Source organism: Asterias rubens, chromosome 22, assembly GCF_902459465.1.
Source record: "Asterias rubens chromosome 22, eAstRub1.3, whole genome shotgun sequence".
Lineage (NCBI taxonomy): Eukaryota > Metazoa > Echinodermata > Asteroidea > Forcipulatida > Asteriidae > Asterias > Asterias rubens.
The window spans coordinates 2,440,205-2,459,973 of NC_047083.1; the positions used below are offsets into that span (position 1 = coordinate 2,440,205).

At 40.8% G+C, this 19,769-nt stretch overlaps 1 protein-coding gene across 9 annotated transcripts in view; it reads right to left on the minus strand.

Moving 5' to 3' along the window:
• LOC117304987 (liprin-alpha-1-like) overlaps positions 1–19,080 on the minus strand; it is a 68,162-nt gene extending 49,082 nt beyond the window's left edge. For all 9 annotated transcript variants that reach the window (XM_033789653.1, XM_033789659.1, XM_033789652.1 and 6 more), the window contains exons 1-2: positions 18,813–19,080; positions 1,504–1,605 (exon numbers count right to left, since the gene is read on the minus strand). In XM_033789653.1, coding sequence (XP_033645544.1) covers positions 1,504–1,605; positions 18,813–18,878 — 168 coding nt within the window. In that variant the 5' untranslated portion in view covers positions 18,879–19,080. The remainder of the gene's footprint in view (positions 1–1,503; positions 1,606–18,812) is intronic.
• Between the last annotated feature and the right edge of the window lie 689 nt (positions 19,081–19,769).

A 19,769-nucleotide genomic window follows, 5' to 3' on the forward strand; every position in this document is an offset into this window, starting at 1 on the left:
AGCGATGGGCTTTAAATCCAATTCAATCCACCAAGGGCGAGTGGTTTAACAAACTTATTCATGTTTAGATATGGGGGCCATCATTACTGAAGTGAAATCTATGGGAAATCTGTGCTGGGCAGCACAGTGTACAATATTTTGCTCAGAGTGCTGGGGGTAATTTGTTACTTCTGGGCAGGCCGCCCAGCATAGCCCACCGTGGCTACAACACTGAGCCTCAAACAATCCTGATTTAAAAACAGGGGGGGGGGGGTCTTTTTAGTTTTCTGTTTTTTATGAGAGATTGCCTTACATCACAAAACAGCACCTTCGTGTTGAGGGCTAGCATTTTTCACCAAACAAAAACTTTTGAAAATTTAATTAAAAAGCAAACTTAATTTATTCATTTCACACCTACATACTAACAGCACCATAACAAAATATGGTCAGTATTGCACTCCGGCAAATCATTCTGAGCGACAAGACTTGGCTCGAATTCACAAAGAACTTAAGATTGATCAATCAGTGCAAATCAATCTTAATTGCTAAAGCAAACTGTGATGTCACAGTAGAAATCACCATGGTAACACTGACAACTCATCTTAAGATGACTCTTAGTTCTTTGTGAAATCAGCTCTCGGCCAAGTTTCACAGAGCTGCTTAAACAGACAATATATATTGCTTCTAACGTTTTCTGCACAGTAAAAATGAACAAAATAGTTACAGGTGTAAAATGGTATGTTGGCCGGTACACAATATTTTGTTGTAATGAGCTAGTTTTTGTGTTTAAAGTGCTATTCACCTAACAGAAATTTAACTACCCACTATCTGGCCCTTTTGAAACCACTGACCAATTTCATAGAGCTGTTTAAAGGCAGTGGACACTATTGGTAATTGTCAAAGACTAGTCTTCACAGTTGGTGTATCTCAACATATGCATAAAATAACAAACCTGTGACAATTTGAGCTCAATTGGTCGTTGAAGTTGCGAGATATTAATGAAAGAAAAAAACACCCTTGTCGCACGAAGTTGTGTGCTTTCAGATGCTTCATTCCGAAACCTCAAATTCTAAATCTGAGGTCTCGAAATCAAATTCGTTGAAAATTACTTCTTTCTCGAAAACTACGTCACTTCAGAGGGAGCCGTTTCTCACAATGTTTTATACTATCGACCTCTCCCCATTACTCGTTACCAAGTAAGGTTTTATGATAATAATTATTTTGAGTAATTACCAAGAGTGTCCACTGCCTTTAATTTTAGCATGGTTGTAAAATGTAGCAATGTTTGACAAGACTTTACAAGAGAACTTGGACAGTAGAACAAATTGTCCTTTCACATGAGGTACATTGTAAAAATTTACAACCATGCTACAATTTAGCAAGGGACCCTTGCTAAATTGCTCTGGTGTGAAAGGGGCTTAACATGTAGCAGCTCTATAAAATTGGGCACAGTAGTCTAGTGGAAATTTTCTTGAAATTCAAGACAAGCTGTGCAAGTTTAAGTATGCCATCTTCCTTTCTTACCCTTGTGTTGTTCCTTTCTGCTTTTAACTCCGCAATTTCCTCCTCCCGTTCTAGAAGTAGTTCCCTCGACTGGTTTAGTTCCTTGGTTAGAGATGCAAATTCCTGCAATCAAAAAACGAAAAAATAAAACATAAATTATCTATAAGTAGTGGCAAGGAGACTGCAGCAAGTGCCGTGCAGCCCTATCATTATAAGCTAGTTACCAGAAAATGCTGCTTAGCAAACTGCTCTGCTAAGCAAAAAAAAAAAGAATGTGGCAACATAAACAGATGTGAGCCCTTTGAGTGACCTCTCAGCTGTTGCTGTCCAGGTTGTTTCACAAACGGTTGTATGGCTTCTTTCTGACACCCCGAACAAAGATACCGCCAAAATAGGGAGATCGCCATCATAGGGCTAGATAGCTCAGTTGGTAGAGCGCCAGCACGTTAATCCGGAGTTCACAAGTTCAAGTCCTAATGTACATGTATTGTAGGCAGTATTTTCTTTATTCAACCCATAAATAGGGATCAGCCATCGATTTCACAAAGAGTTAGGACTCGTCTTATCTCGAGTTAGGACGAGTAACTCTTCCTAACTTAGGATTAATCTTAAGGTCTGCATGCTACAGTGCAGGGTTGTGACTCGTCCTAAGTCCTAAGATTAGTCTTAAGTTTCGGAAGAGTTTTGTGAAATCGACGGCAGTACTTCTAACGAAGCCAAAGCATACTCTGATCAGCAAATAAACTGCCCTCCGACAACTACCCATCTTGTGCCACATCCCGTCAAATGCTACAATTTGTGTCAAGTGAATTTTCTTGATTCACGGTTCCGAGACGTTCCGTTAATTAACAGTCTTCTGGTCCCACACAATCCATCCCTATAAAATAACACTTCACTATCTCTACAGATCATCCCAGGAATGTCGTCAAACCTGTCCCCCTCTATCCCTCGCCCCGATATAGCTCCGAAAAAATAAACAAAGAACGAGTGGGCGGGCTGTGTGTGGTCAACTTACAATTTATGATTACCGCCGAAGAAAAACGCTCACATTTTCACAGCGCCTTGATTAGCTGAATATATAGTGGTGTGTGTCTCATCTTTCAGTGTCGTGCATTTTCTATCTGAATTTATACTATGAGGCGCGAACCAAATTCCCCGGTTATTATCGTTGTGAAAATTAAACCTCGGATTAGCGACACTACCTCTAAAAATTTATTTCCCAAAAGATGTTTATGGTGGGTTTTTTTTTCTCTCTCTAAATAATTTATTGAAGGTTTTAAGAGCAGTCTTGGAATAATCCGTTTGACGTTTGTTTTTGTAGTCTGCCCCCTCAAAAAAAAAAGTCACAGGAAAAAATACACATTAATTAAAAAAATGTTAATGGCATAATGGGCTAAAAGACAACACAACAAACATGATTAAGTAACTAAGTGTTACATAAGCAGTGAAGTGGAAATACATGGAATTTCATCCTTGAACATGTTAAAAGGGCAAAGCCATTTTCATTTTGCAAAGGGCACTCCCTTTTGAAAACCTCAAAGTTAACAGGAACTTTTGAAGGGGCACCAAGGACAAGACCAGAGCAATGGAGGGCATGGCCTTCAGGGCCTACGTGTAATTCCAGCCCTGTACCTTCCCTTTAAAATGTAAAACATCAAATGCAATCTCATCAGCAGAGCATATAAGCCAAGAAACGTTTTCAGCCAATTTATTCGTTTAAAAAAAACACAAGAGGTCTTGCGTATTAGGTGCAATGTCCACTCTGGGCTTCATTTCAAGTCCCATCCGACCGCTTAGTAAAAAAAAAAAAAAAAATTGTTTAGCATCCCGCCTTTTTTGAAAAAAAGGAAGGAGGGTTTTTTCTTACTTTTCAAAATGGCCGCCTGAAATATTTTTAAATACTGGGCTTTTCGTTTTGGTTTTTAATTTCCCTTTTGTTAAGTTTATACATACATACATGTACATTGTAGAAAGAAACTATAAATGAATAGTAGTAAACTTGCGGGTACAACCATGTGTACATGTACATATACATCCCCATCCCTTTTGTGTGCGTGTTGGGCTTGTTTTTTCATTCCTAATATTACTGTTACTTTTCCAGACTTATTCATAATAAATTTTTTAAAATTAAAAAAAAGGAGGCGGCCTCTAAAATAAGAAGGGAACGGGGACGCTAAACATAATTTTATTTATTTTGCCTTATTCACAAACTAGATACCCTTCACTGACCCGTAGTGGATCAGGCCGCGACAAAATGGTAAATCTAATCCCCTCAAATCAGGGAAGCTCTGATAACAATACGGTCCCCCGCGAGACATATAAGGCTGCCCTGCTCGACAACTAAATGATAATAACCGTGATGGCAGATCGGGCAATGCCCCGAGATAGATTGAGGGGGGGGGGACGAATTGAAGAGGACAAAAATATAGGGAGAAGGGTTAGGAGCAATGTCCGTGGGGAACTCTGGGGCGATGGAGATGGCAGAGGATTTGCAAGATGAGGTGATGACCAGTGAGCAGTTAAACTTGGAGTTTCTGGTTAAGATTAGAGAAGGGGGTTGATGACAGATTAAAGATGGAGTTAGTGATAGACAACTAAAGGCTAGTTGAGGTTGGGTAGCCTAACTAACCTTGACAAGAGTGATGATGATCGATGACTGATTAAGCTTGTCAAGGCTGGTTAAAGGTTTCTGTTTGATGTACAATACAAGTAGCTGTGTATTCTTTGTTTTATTTTGTGTGTTAATGTATTTTATTGACCCCTTGCGTGCACGTCGAACGTGGTGAACATGCCCCACTCACCATTTTCGGAGTTAACCGATCAGCTTCTGACACCACACGCCTAACCGAACACTCAACCATCAGAACACTCTCATCTGCTTTCACCTATCTGTGGCTCCCCAAATGTGGAACAACCTCCCAGTATCCATTATAAAATTGTAACTCTTTGCCTTACTTCAAGAAATCTCTTAAACTTATCTGTATCAAATGTAATATGTCGTAGTATAGTTGCATTGGTTTGGTCACTTTGTAGCGCTTTGATCTTGGGCATTTCTCAAATCTCGTCTTAGGCTCCGGGTCAAGGCCTTCGTGAGCCGATGTTCGTGCAATACGCTGCCGAAAGATGCAGGTCAAAGGCCTAAGCCTGAGCCTAAGCTGAGGTTTGAGAAAGGTCGCTTGTTTAAAAGGCGCTTGATAAATGCTTTAGACACAGGTAGTCGTCAAGCCGTTTCAGTTTCACTATTAAAGACACCGGGCACTATTGGTAATTGTCAAAGACCAGTCTTCTCACTTGGTGTATATCTCAACGTATGCATAAAATAACAAACCTAAGAAAATTTGAGCTCAATCGGTCATCGAAGTTGCAAGATAATAATGAAAGAAAAAAAACACGCTTGTCACACAAAGTAGTGTGCTTTTAGATGGTTGATTTTGAGACCTCAAATTCTTAATCTGAGGTCTCAAAATCAAATTCGTGGAAAATTACTTCTTTATCGAAAAGGGAGCCGTTTCTCACCATGTTTTATACTATCAACCTCTCCCCATTACTTGTCACCAAGTAAGGTTTTATGATAATAATTATTTTGAGTAATTACCAATAATGTCCACTGCCTTTAAACTGGAAACTGGAAACTGAGCCAGTCGATAAATGCTAAGCTTCCATATAATACTTTTAACCACTAGAGGGAAAAGGTCAACTCGGACTCCCACGAATTGCCATTTGATTGAATTACCTAAGGAAAGGAAGATTATTTAACGGGAATTATTTTGCAAAAAAAAAAAAACCTGTAGTATGACGTGATGTTCTGATGCAATATTAAAAAGGTCAAAATGCTTGTTAGAGTTAATCGCGGGTGCGTTTTGTTGTAGAGGTGCATGTCGCCAACTGGGGGGTATAGTGCATCCGTGTTGCTAACTGGCAAGGGGTGGCTGCATGGAATTATTGGTCTGTGACGTGAAATGGTGCTATGCATGGGCTCCTCAATAAGCCATTTGAGAGTTAGTATACACATAATGAATGTTTATGAGTGCAATGGTGCGAATATGTTCATGAGTTGAAAGATGGAATGTTCTATTCAACGAGGCTCCGCCTCGTTGAATGGAACATTCCAGCTTTCAACGAATGAACATATTCGCACCATTGCACGAATGAAAAACATTCATTATTTGTTTTATATAACATCCAAGTAGAACTTTGTCATTTTGATTGAAAGAAACAACTTCCAAAACAAACAATTTCAACTGTAGAAGCCGAATGCTAGTAATTTTACTATGCTTTCTTGCAGTAACACCTGCTGCGTTACCAAAGACACGCGCACGCAGTGATGTTTTTACTCAGCTTTTTCGTTCCATCCGAAAAGTACCATTGCACGCTGGCAGCGTGCCAGCGTGCAATGGTACTTTTCGGATGGAACGAAAAAGCACGGCGAGTGACTCAGCGTGCAATGGTACTTTTATTTGCTATCACGTGACGGACAATCCTCCAATCAAATGGCAAGGATCTGCTTGGGTGTTATATAAATTTGAATAATGTCTGGTACGATGACTTGCTTAATAGTCTCAAGTTACCGCTTACATTTGAATTCCTTAGACTATTGACCCCTTGCACGCACGTCACATACGGCGACTGTGCCATGCCTACCATTATGGTGGCCAATAGGTTTACGTGTAAACGCTGTGTCCCCTAAATGCGCACTTCACTGAATAACGCACAGTGACATTGCCCACCAAAGTGGCGAATCCAAGATTATTCTGATGATGACGTCGGGTGAATTGGGTCAATAGACACAGTTTTCTATGTCACATGATTCGGGGCAAGCTTTTGTATATATAGCAACCTCTAGATGAACAGACCCTGATAAAATTGAAAGAGGTAATTTCTCACTCAAATAATAAAAGATCTCAGACCTGAAGCCTTTTATTAGGCATCTGAAAGCACACACATTTGTGCAACAAGAGTGTATTTTCTTTCATTAACCTCTTGCAAATTTGATGACCAAAGTGAGTCGAAATTTTTACAGATTTGTTATTTTATACACCAAGTGATAATATAATAGTGGTCTTTGATAATTACCAAAGGTGTCCAGTGCCTTTAAAGACACTGGACACTATTGGTAATTGTCAAAAACTTGTCTTCACACTTGGTGTATCTCACCTTAAATGCATAAAATAACAAACCTGTGAAAATTTGAGCTCAATCGGTCATCAAAGTTGCGAGATATTAATGAAAGAAAAAATACCCTTGTCGCACCATGGTCACAAGAAATGCGTGCTTTCGGATACTTGATTTTGAGACCTCAAATTCTAAACTTGAGGTCTTGAAATCAAATTCGTGGAAAATTGCTTCTTTTTTGAAAACTATGTCACTTCAGAGGGGGTCGTTTCTCACAATGTTTTATACCATCAACCTCTCCCCATTACTCGTTACCAAGTGAGGTTTTATGATGATAATTATTTTGAGTAATTACAAATAGTGTCTACTGCCTTTAAACAGTAATTTTTTTGAAAACCAAACATCATACATAAAGAAAACCGCAATTAAAACATGCAGTTGTCATCAAAGACCTTGGGTGGTGGATATTTGATTACACCTTCCATGGAGACGATTTTTGAGCCGAATTAGAAACAGAGTCTCCTACTTGAGTACCGAGCAAACGACATCTTCTCGACAGCGCACACAAAAACACGCCGAACAAAAGGAGACCAGGGGAAAAAAAGGGGAAAAAAAATGAAATACGAAAGGTCACATCTTCTGAATGCGGCCTGATCTTTTTTAAAACATGACATGAATGGAGGAAGGGACAATGAGAGAAAGCATCATCCTACACATATCATTACGTGATCGTTAACGAGAAGAAAATCAATTGTGTAACTGTGACTTCGGCGATGGAAAACAAGATGGTTGAAACCACCTACGTGAAAAGGTCTCATGGGATGTGTGAGATGAGAGAGGGGTTCGAGGTTGCTGTCTGAACACAATGAAAGAAGATGTAATAAGTCTACAAGATGTAGGTGTTGATATAATTTACAACATGTGTGATGCAATCAGGCTAAAAGAGTCAACTGTCAGAAATAAAATTATGGATTTAAACAAGACAAATAGAAATATAAAGTAGTTTTGTAAGGCGCCAAAATCTACCAAATTAAGGTGAGTGAATCCTCACACAGTAAAGAAAGAGCTAGGACAATCAGACAAAGAATTACAGATAAAACAGGACAACAATGAAATTTTCAACAACAAAATTAGTAAAATTGAAACGCCAAAAACATTCCTTACTTTATTTTGACTACTTCCTCCTGATTATAAACATGCTTTTGCCATGCCCACTTGCCCTTCTCTTTTTTTAAGTCAAATTTTTTAAATATTTGCCGGGGAAAAAATTGTACCGCTCGATTTTTTACCCGTTGATTTCTATGGGGGTGTAATTTCTACTCTGTTTGAAGTTGCATGGTGCATGAAACACGTCCTGTGGGGCCAGTTGACTTTTAAAAAACCCTTAATATCTCCCGTCTGTTTTGTTGCCCGTTTCTTTTTGCCCGTGGGCATTAGCATTTTTTTTTATCTTCTCTGTTATCTTAGTTTAAAACCTTGCAAACAAAAACGCTACAAGGCCTGAGTTTTCTTAACACTGGACTGCAGGCTTGAGGCAAGTGGTTTTAGTGTCGGGCCAGTAAACTAATGACTGAACAAAAAAAACGTTTAGTTCTATGAAGTAATGAAGTAAACACAAGGGCAGCTCCTTATCACAAGTGTCTCTCAACAATCTTCAACCAAACCAGCCCTTGAATAAAAGTCAACGATTTTCAAAGCAAAACCGTCCCGGACACCTACACCCGCCTACACTCCCCTTGGCCCGAACCATACAACCAACAGCAAAACATCAGGAGTTAAAGGCACTGGACACCTTCAAATACCAGTATTCTCACTTGGTGTATCTCATCATATGAAATAAGAAAACCTGTGGAAATTTGGACTCAATTGGTCGTCAAAGTTGCGAGAGAGCAATGGAAGAAGAAACATCAGCGTCGCACAAGTTGTGTGCTTTCAGATGCCTTGAATTTGAGACCTCAGCTGAGGTCTCTAACTAAATTCAAATATTTTAGTGAGAACTAACTTCTTTCTCAAAAACTATATTACTCGGAGGGAGCCGTTTCTCACAATGTTTTAAGCTATCAACCTCTCCCCATTGCTCGTTACCAAGTAAGTTTTTTATGCTAACAATTATTTTAAGTAATTACCAATAGTATCCAGTGCCTTTAACAGACTGGTAACACTCACCCACCCATTGACATTTCAGTTTGGCTTTACCATTATTGATTCGATTGGAGGGAAATATGAGCAATTTTCTATGCCGAGGTTTCTACTTTTTATCTATTATTGGTTTTTGTGTTTTTTAACAACAAACAAGGTCCTGGCTCCATGTATCATGTTCTATCAATAACTCAATCAACAATGTATTGATCGTTGGTTGAAGTAAAGAAATTTAATCATATACCGTTCGGGTGTAAATGGAACAAATCACGCACTACTTTCATCGATATTGCTCAGGAGGGAAAAGGGTAGTTGTTTGCTTTCTTGACTAAGCACAGCAGTCGTGCTCTACGATCTGCTGGGTCTCACTTGCTGGTAGAGCCATGGTCTAGAACAATTCGCCAAAGCTGCTCCTGCCTTTTGGAATAAGCTCCCAGTCTCACTTCGCCAAACAACATCTCTCAACAACTTTAAGAGGGAACTGAAAACACACTTGTTCACTTAGACTTTCACTGGGTTTCATTATGTTTTGTTTATTCTTCATTTTCTATTGTATAATGTTTTCATTTTGTGTAGGCGCCTTGATCGGTTTTCTGGAAAAGTGCGCATTATAAATCCATATTATTATTATTATTCTTGGTTCTGGTGAAGTTACAGTTACAAAGTGAGTCGGTGTACGGTCAAAACAAGGTACTGTCTAATAGTAGTAAGGAAAGGTTTGCGGTAACACCATGTAATGACTATCTCTAAATGAGTTGGGGTGGTTCTGAAAAGAACCTCCCGAAGACGATCAGAGCATACTGATCGAAACGTCGAGTTGAAACCAACGGTTCTCTTCAGAACCCTCCAACTCATTGAGAGACAGTCATTACTAGGTGTTACCGCAAAGCTTTCCATATCGTATTTCCACCATGCAAAGTTACAAATCCTAGTTTATTGCAACATCTGCTTTGGTGTAAACGCTCACTCGGTTTCATCAAATCAGGTGAATTATGTTAGTCAACTCACTGACAATGGAAAAGGGACGGCTAAAGAAAAGTTGGATGCCACAGTGCATCTTGAGAATTAACAATCAGTTGTGACTAATGTCGTCAAGAAGTTGCGACTATTTGAGGAGCGACTAGTTGAGTAGTAAATTTCACTAATCGTCCAGGCCTAGTGAGGTATGGAGCAGTCAGAGAATAGGCAGGTTCTCACCGTTTGAATTGATATACTACATGTATGCACTGAGGTGGCTCGTACATACCCTATATAAAACACTTGAAAGCATAGAAGCTCAATTTGAAGTGCATCCGTTGTCAGCATTCAATGTTTGTTCACGATCAGCCGTTCTCTTTTGGGACATTGCTCCAATCGCAACACAACTGCCCCTTTCAAGCCATGCAAAACGTCATGACTGCTCCTTTAGGAAAGGGAGAGATAGCATGCTACCCATTCCTTAGGAGTGACCAGGGTTCATACATATACATGTACATATCAAAGTCGCCTAAAGGACTACTTTGGCACACCGCCAGGGGTTTCCCTTAACTTTTTTTTTCAATCGCCTGCAGGGCGAGTCAACCACAATTCTCGATCGCCCGCAGGTTTTTTCACTAGCCCGCATGTATTTATACGCAAAATTTTCAAAAATAAATAATAAAAAAACAAAACGAAAATGAAGCCCTCAAAATTGCTTTTTTTGGAGGATTTTATATCTGAATTTTTACTTTAAACTATCCCTTTTCCATCAACAACAACTTTAATGACTTCATGGTTAGGGGGTCGGTTGATTTGAATATGTTTTGAACTCCGTTTGCAACAAAATCTTCATGAATCAACAACCAGTCAACAACGCACATCGATAAATAATTCAATGAACTTTGCCTCGCAACGCCCTCTGTTGGCAAAAGTTGTCCATGTTATTGGAATTCCTCCAAGTCTGTACATTGTGCACAGTCTGCAGGCATTTTGCACACTGTGCGGCAATTATTTACTCCGTTCGCGAACGTGTACTGCATTGAAGTCTAGTCAAGAACATCATGAATATGGAATTATCAACAGCCACCAACAGCCAACCACAGCGTGTAGAGTGTTGGTCAGAATGGACTTTGGACGACTGTGTGTGTGTTGTGTATGTGCTGTGCATACTGCATGGACATGGACGTACCAGTGGGCGACCGTGTACATGTACAAGTACTGCAAGGATACTCGGCACCATGTGGTTTGTGCATCGTGTTTTCAATTGATTGTACGTGTTTTCTGAAACAAACGACAGCAATTCCGGTCCTGATCACGGCAAAATTAAATCTAGCAAGTATCTAGAATTGTCAAACTTACGAGTTTAAAAGCTTCAGTAAAAGTTTTCTGTGGGATTTTGCCACTGAAAAATAATTATTTGGAATAATTATTTTGACTCGCCCGGCGGGCTAGTGAGAAAGGGTTTTCACTCGCCCGCCGCTATTTTCACTCGCATTTGGCGACCGGGCGACCGCTAATTTCGAACCTTGACCGCTCCGACTGCAACACATCACAACTGCTTCTTTAAGAAGGGACAGATAGAATGCTACCCATTCCTCAGGAGTAACCATGGCTCATATACACTCATATCAAAGTCCCCTAAAGGCCTATTTTGGCACATCGCCCTAACCGCAACACAACTGCCCCTCTAAAGCCATTGCAAAACATCACGACTGCTCCTTTAAGAAGGGAGAGATAGCATGCTACCTATTCCGCATGAGTAACCGTGGTTCATATATACTCATATCAAAGTCGCCCACGGGCCATCGCTGTAGCTGACCATTGATGAACTTTCCTGATAAAAATCTACGTGGCGCTGACAAAATGGCCGAGTAAAATTCCTTGGTTTATTTTTTTTCTCTCTTTCCACCTCCGAATCCTATCTTGAAATTTTTTCCAGTGAATTAAATTCACTGAGAGGATAGATTGGTGTACGGAGCAGTGTAATGGGACGGGGGTACTGCAGCATATTTTATCCGATTAGTGAGATTTGAGAAGGCCAAGTAGCCGATCATGATTCGGGTCGGATAGGGTTTAGATTAAAGGGGCATAGAGGAGGGCTGGTCGTGCTGCAAAAGAGGAAGACCGAAAACCAGATGGACTGACAACATTCCTGCACTGAAAAGACATAACATGAGCCAATGTTTATTTTAAGTGGGAAGTGGACAGGGAATGGTTTTATATAACAATAGGAATGGGTGGCCCAAGCATTTTGGCCGGGATTGTAGAGTCCTTATGAAATTGGGTGCAAATTATACGTCTCCCGGAAGACAGAAAAAATAGGGCTAGCAGGCCTTGAATTTCATTTTCAGCATTGCACAGTAATTTCTCTCTCGTAAGGGGCACTTCTAGGGGGAAAATCACTTACGGTTTCCCCACAAATATGGGAACATTCAAATGGATTCTCTTCTTGCCCTGTAAATTACCCCGTGTGACATGGCCCAAAGAGTACAAATAGAAAGTTATATTCTGTACATCCCCAACGCAATTATTTCATCACTAAAAAAACAGTTTTAAATGAAGCAGACTTGCAACTCTGCATGTATTGTACTGAGAAACAAATAAATAATATTTTGTCGCCGAATTACAAAAAAAAACAAAAGAAAACGCCTACAGACAACCAAGGTCAACGTGGTCAAGAGACTTTGCCTCGAATCATTCCTCAAACATTCCCTGGCCGTGTCCCAAAGCGATCAAACTCTCTTAACAGTTCAAGTTCACTAATCAACATCGACAACCGCGACACAAACTACCATCTCATGTCACTACATCACGCCATCATTTACCACAAACAAACCCTCAAACTGCGCTTAATTGCTCCACTCTCCCGTTGCTCATGTTATAATGTTGCTACATCTCCCCTAATTCCCAGCGACATTTCTCAATCGTGATTTTCAGGAAGGCCGGCAGACAAAAATTCCGCTTAAATGCGACTCTTGATTAAATTTATGGGCCTTAATCCTACAGAAATTATTGGATTGCTCGAGCAAAGGAATCGTTGCCTCTGAGAAATTTGTATAAACATTAACAACAACAAAAACCACTCACGTTGAGTTTGCTACAGAATTTTCTCTCCCTTTTTTTTCCCCTTTTTTTTTTTTGTATGGTTGAAAAAGTGAAATTGCTTGGGTTGACGTTTTGAGGATTGCTTGGGGATTACCCACAAGCACAAGTAAGCTTTTTATTTGTGTAAATTCTACTGCGCACCTAACACGGTTTCCCCTGATAATCTGAACGTGGGTTGGCTTGCTTAGCTTTGTTTAGTGGCTGTCTCTTACATTTTGCATCGATATCAGATACTCGCAGCAACAACAAAATTCCCCAACAGAAAAATAAAAAAAGGCTTTGTGGAGAAAGCATTTAATTTTTGTTGTTTGTTTTCTCACTCAATTTTAAGTTTCAAGTAATAACTCACAAGGTAAGATAAAGATCATTTATTTGCAACCATAATCAGGTTGGATACTATACATTATAAAATACAAAAGGGAAAATGTTACCTAATTTGAGGTTGAAAAAAAAAAAAATTGTTAGAGCTGGAATGAAACCTGCGACTTTTAAAGATTTTTTTTTTTTTTTCTTCAGACAGAAAGTCATATTTGAACAAAAATTTGAACAAGACAGCTGGACTTGGCCAGTCATGAGTTTACTTGTCCATTGCCAAAGTTACTTGCCGCCGACGGTTCAGTGTTAATTCAGACGACTGCATAATAACCACTTCCAAAGTTATTCATTCACAAACATCAATAACATGTACACTACATGTACATCAGGGTAAACAAATAAACAAGGGGGAAAAAGGGGAGGGAAAAAATCAGCACGAAATGAACCCCTTGGAAAGAAATTTCATAATAGTCATAGTACAAATGTAATACAAATTTGTAACTAATCCCCTACATTTATAAAGCCTTTTTTTCACATATCTGGTTCTTTGTCGGCTGAAAAACATGAATTAGCCCGAGGGGAAGGGATTCATTTGCTTATTGCGCATTTAAATAAATCATACTCGGCAACGTACATGAAACAAATTACAAAGCCAACTCTCTCGGAACAGTCGTATCAATCTTTAATGAAATGGTATTTGTAGAGGGTAATTAAGCAAAGGAAAGTGCAGTCACATTGCAGAGTACAGTACAGTCTGTAATGTTACGTACTTTCATGATGCTGTCTTGGGTTTCCATAAGGCTTTCTCACTACATGTAACATCGAAAACAGCTGTGGCTATTTTAGAGCAAAATCGAGTGCGCACATTTGGTCGACAACTGACCAGCAACGGTGACGCACTCACTCGAACGCGCACCGGGCGCGCAAGTGTTGAGCACTGCGCGCCATTTGTTGCGATTGTGCACCTAAAGACACTGCAGTTGGTAATTTTCTATAGAGGGCGCTACCATTTTTTGTTTCGTCGAAATGGTCTATAGTTCTGCGTCCAGAAATGTTTTCTAATCATCATCTTCTACTTTTACAGTGTACAGGTTTGTAAAATTTGGCACTTGGCCCACTTCCATAACCCCGAAAAGTAGCTAAGCACTTAAGCTTACAAGAATAAGGCTACCAGCCAAACTACCATTCCACATGTACAGTTTATGACTGGGATCCTGCTCATTTAATGCTTAGCACAGGAATATTTGCCGCTTAATCAGCTCTATGAAGCTAGGCCAAGGTGCTTGGAAGACTAGGTATTAAATACAAAAATATACATTTGTACAGAGTCATAGAAAATTTCACATCCTTGATTTTTTCCATTAAATTTATGGGCAGCCTGATACTATATTTAACCCGTCCTTGTAAAAAAAAAAAAGGAGAGAGAAATAAAATTGTTTGTGGCTGTCGAGGACGCTGCAAGTCGTGGAGAACGATCGTGGAGAGCAAACACTCAAGAAACAGGATGTCGTCCTCGATGCAATGTCACGATCTCTGAAAGGTTAGAAATGGCAACAATTAAGACAGCGGAGACGGGGAGAAAAACAACAAGAGATGATTGTTTAAAAATAGTCTATAACCCAACATGGCAAATGGACGAGGATCTATGGATTTGTGCATACAATTAGAGAGCATATAAAAAATATTGACAAAATATTCACAAATTTAGGCTTGTGATTATATTTTCTGACTAAGGGCCACGTCACACGAGCTAATTTACTGGCAACTAGAGTTATCTCCAAGAAGAAAAGGGCAGTTACATTTGAAAAACACATTTTTCTTTGGGATCGAAAGAAATTTTGGGGAAAATCAGTCATGTGGTGCTGAAGTGGTCCCGCCGTCGATTTCACAAAGAGTTAGGACTCGTCTTATCTCGAGTTAGGACGAGTAACTCGCCCTAACTTAGGATTAATCTTAAGGTCTGCATGCTACAGTGCAGGGTTGTGACTCGTCCTAAGTCCTAATATTAGTCTTAAGTTAGGAAGAGTTTTGTGAAATCGACGGCAGTTCAGTGTAGCATGCACTGTAGTTGGTTGCCTCCAAGTTGCCTGTAAAAGCCTCAGGTGACATTCACTGCAGTTGGTTGCCTCCATATTGCCTGTAAAAGTTGCCTCATGTGACAAAGCCTTTAAAGACAAAAGTATACCTTTGTTCTTTTTTGGAACTTTTTGATTGTTTTAATCCTATGCAAATGTAGATAAAAAAAAATTGAATTTGTGTGTTTGAATAAATAACTCAAAACCTCAAGCTCCTCACAAAAAAATAAATGCTTAGCTTGAGGTCGATGGACTCTACCCAAGATGGGATTACAACAAAACGTCACCAGCCAACAAAAATACTTGTAACGCCACACCGGCTGAAGCAAATAACCCCGACGTACACCAGCCAAATTGGTGCGGGCTTCAACACTATAAAAGCATATCAAGCTCACAGGCTTGACACCGGTGCCCCGCGCCAACCAATCCCAGAGTCAACGACCCCTCACAACAACTCACTCATGAGAAGAGCATGGTCCTCGCCGTTTACATTTTGCGGTAATGCCAGACTATGAATTTTTCAACGACTTGGTCGGCCGAGCCATTTCTCTTAATGTCGTGGGTAGATTAGGAAAAGAGATGGAGATATAAGCCGGCCACCTTTTTTTATTTTCTGAAGCATCTGAAGAATTTTGAAAACCAATATACACTAGGATAAGCTGAGTGCATTTTGTAGCGTTTGCAAACATCTGCTAAAGTGAGGCCTCTTCAATATTTGATCCCTCTCAAGCCAAATATTCAATTCTTAAAGGCACTGGACACCTTTGGTAATTGTCAAAGACCATCATTCTCACTTGGTGTATCCCAACATACATGTATGCATCAAATAACTGAACATTTTTACTCAATTGGTCAACGAATTTGAAAGAGAAATATCTAGGTAAAAACACCATTGTTGCATTACTTTGTGTGCTTTTAGATGTATTAAATTACCTCTTACTTCAGAGGGAGTTGAAAAAACTTCCGTTTTCAGCATTTTTATTATTATTCTGTAATCCATTTTCCTTCCTTGACAACACTCAAGTAAATGTATACCTTGTAAAAAAAAAAAAAAAAAAATCCTTTAATTGTCAGTTACCCCATTCCCCCACACTTGCCAACAATACACCTCAGGTATACCTATTTACATTATAACCGGCCCCTACACTATCCCCATCCCCATCCCTTACACTATCTTCTCCCAACCTCAACCCCCACACTATCCCCCATCCCCTTCTCTCTCCCCTCATCCCTGACCCACCAACCACAGAGTGAGCTCATCAGACATCCCCCACGAAACGATTACATGCATTTTGCAGTTAGTCCAACCGCCCAAATCCCCTCTCCAACCCTACCCCACCCCACCCCTCCCCACACACCCCACCCCTTCTCTCCGAACCCTCAAACCCCACTCACCTAAACTGTACACCCACAGAGTGAGCTCACCAGCAACCCCCACGAAACGATTACATGCATTTTGCAGTTAGTCCAACCGCACAAATCCCCTCTCCAACCCCACCCCACCCCACCCCTTCTCTCCGAACCCTCAAACCCCACTCACCTAAACTGTACACCCACAGAGTGAGCTCACCAGCAACCCCCCAGAAACGATTACATGCATTTTGCAGTTAGTCCAACCGCCCAAATCCCCTCTCCAACCCCACCCCACCCCACCCTACTCCTTCTCTCCGAACCCTCAAACCCCACTCACCTAAACTGTTCACCCACAGAGTGACCTCACCAGACATCCCCCACGAAAAACGATTACATGCATTTTGCAGTTAGTCCAACCGCCCAAATCCCCTCTCCAACCCCACCCCACCCCACCCTACTCACCCTACCCCTTCTCTCCGAACCCTCAAACCCCACTCACCTAAACTGTACACCTACAGAGTGAGCTCACCAGCAACCCCCACGAAACAATTACATGCATTTTGCAGTTAGTCCAACTGCCCAAATCCCCTCTCCAACCCCACCCCACCCCACCCTACCCCTTCTCTCCGAACCCTCAAACCCCACTCACCTAAACTGTACACCCACAGAGTGACCTCACCAGCAACCCCCACGAAACGATTACATGCAATTTGCAGTTAGTCCAACCGCCCAAATCCCCTCTCCAACCCCACCCCACCCCACCCTACTCACCCTACCCCTTCTATCCGAACCCTCAAACCCCACTCACCTAAACTGTACACCCACAGAGTGAGCTCACCAGCAACCCCCACGAAACGATTACATGCATTTTGCAGTTAGTCCAACCGCACAAATCCCCTCTCCACTCAACCTTTTATGCACCTTAACAAGATTATAAAATCGGAAAAGCCCCCGGCGAAAAAACACTAGAAGTGGATTTAGAAACGATACAGTGTACAAGTCTGTATCCAAGAAACTAGGCTTGGGTACAAGGCGCAGCAAATATCACCTCTATCTGATCCTGTGTACATGCAGTTCTCAGGCCTGATACTTCACGGAGGCAACAGAGGCGATTGCCTCCGTTGCCCGTTGCCATTGCCTTGGTGCCCTTGAAATGCTCCAGTAGAAATTTACAAATTCCTCATAGGGTGCCCTTTACCAAGGAGAAAATGCCTTAGTGCCCTTGCCCTTTCAAAAACAAAGCATACAGGCTTGAGTTCTGGAACGTTTGTTTCTCATGTAAGATCATTTTACGGCATCGGTAAATATTTCATTTCTTGAGGGAACGAAGAGCAGTCTTTTCGTCTATATACGTAGGACAGAGACCCTGGCAAATGTGGGTGTAAGATTTCAGCAGAATTTCCTTTGGACTAACTACATTATCACTCAGCATGACCAGAAATATATGACAAGGTAAGAGGGGTCCTTAAACTCCCTTTGGTGTTGGTTGGGGATAACTTAGCCAGGCTGACCCTCCTGGTTGTTGCATTACAGGGGATTTACAAACTCTCTGACATCATAAAGATCAGTCCACTGTGGGTAGTTTGTCTTGGTCTTCCATTGGTCTAGAGGATGAAGCCCCCCCCCCCCCCCCCCCCGAACCTCCCGGGTGTTACATTTCAGAGGATTTACAGACTCCCTACATCACCACAAATACAGAACTAGGGCAGGGGGTCTGCGTCTCCCCCTTGGTCTAGAAGATACAGATATAACCCCTGAACCTCCTTACAGTGGATTTAAAATCTCTACATCACCTCAAATAAAGAACTACATGTAGTGGGTCCGGGCTTGCCATTGGTCTAGAAAAAGAAAACCACTTTTACAATTCTTCAATTACAAATCTAGGTTAGTGGGCTTGGGTCCCCTCTTGCTGGTGTAGATGAGGAAGACCAAAAAAAAACAAGGGTGATACATGACAGAGAATTAACCGATTCTTTTAGTTACTTTTGATAAAACCTCAAAAACCTAAACTATTCTAAAGCAAGAAACAAGCCCTAGGTAAATGTTACAAACAAGTTTTAAAAAATTACGTTTGCAAACTTTGCGGTACTGCCGAGTTGATGTACATGTACATGCAACAAAAACATGTGTTAGAAGAAAAAAAAGATCCAACTCTTCAAAATATCAACTTTGAAAAGAACGAAGAAAAAAAAGGGCAAAAAATAAAATGCAAAAAGTATCTATGGGCAAAATAAAAACAAGTAAAGAAAGATAAAAAGAGTTATTAAATCTTACTTGGCACTGGAGACAAACGGAGAAAGATCGTTGGCGCTGCTTGAAGTAACAGTTATGTTCCATCATTACGAGTCCGATAAATCGGCCTACGTGCCCTGGCAAGAATCCCCCAAGCGAGGGCCCGAGGGTCTAAACAGTGTCGTCTTACAAAGGGCACTCGGCTAGTGTTTTCTCACTAAGGTGTGTACACTGGTAATCAGGTTGTTTCTCTGGTGTCGACTGGTACCCGGGCATCGACCAGTACCCATGCATTACTTGTCTTAACGTCGATCAGAATCCACCCGTTTTTTTTTTTTTTTATAATCCAATCTCAGCAAATCTGTCTCCCACATACAGGGGTTTCGAACAGATCATAATATATAAGACACGTGGAGTATGTAGGCACTTCCCATCAGAAATGGTTAATCCAATTTGGCCGACAGACTTTGAGGATTTTTTTTTCCTTCTTCCCTTCTCTCTAATCTCCCTCACCGACCAGGCAGGAGTAAAGTTTCACTAGGGCTCACCTCTTCGGGGCAATGATCAGGCGTTGTTATTGTATTCACGTCATTCCATCCTTTCGAAACGAACAATACGAGACGCATATGTCACGCAGATTATGACGGAGTCAAATTCAGTCGGTCGGACAAGCCGGAGTGACGGGGAAAAAAGAAAATCACATTTTCAACTCCTCCTTCTTTACACAAACTCGAGACTTGTTTCGCAAAAGAACATGTCAACATCGTTATTTCCTCGAAGCTGATTTATTTATGTTTTTTCGTTGGTCACACGCGTCTGGTGATACAATCATAGGGTGGCGTTAATTACAAGAGAAGATGAACGTGTTGTGATGGCTTCCGAGGGCAGACTTAAATCCGGGGGACTTTTCCTTTCCTGACGACCGCAAGTTTAGATCACTTTTTTTTTTTCTTCTTCTTTACCGATCAGTAATTATACCAGAACTATCAGGGGACAAAT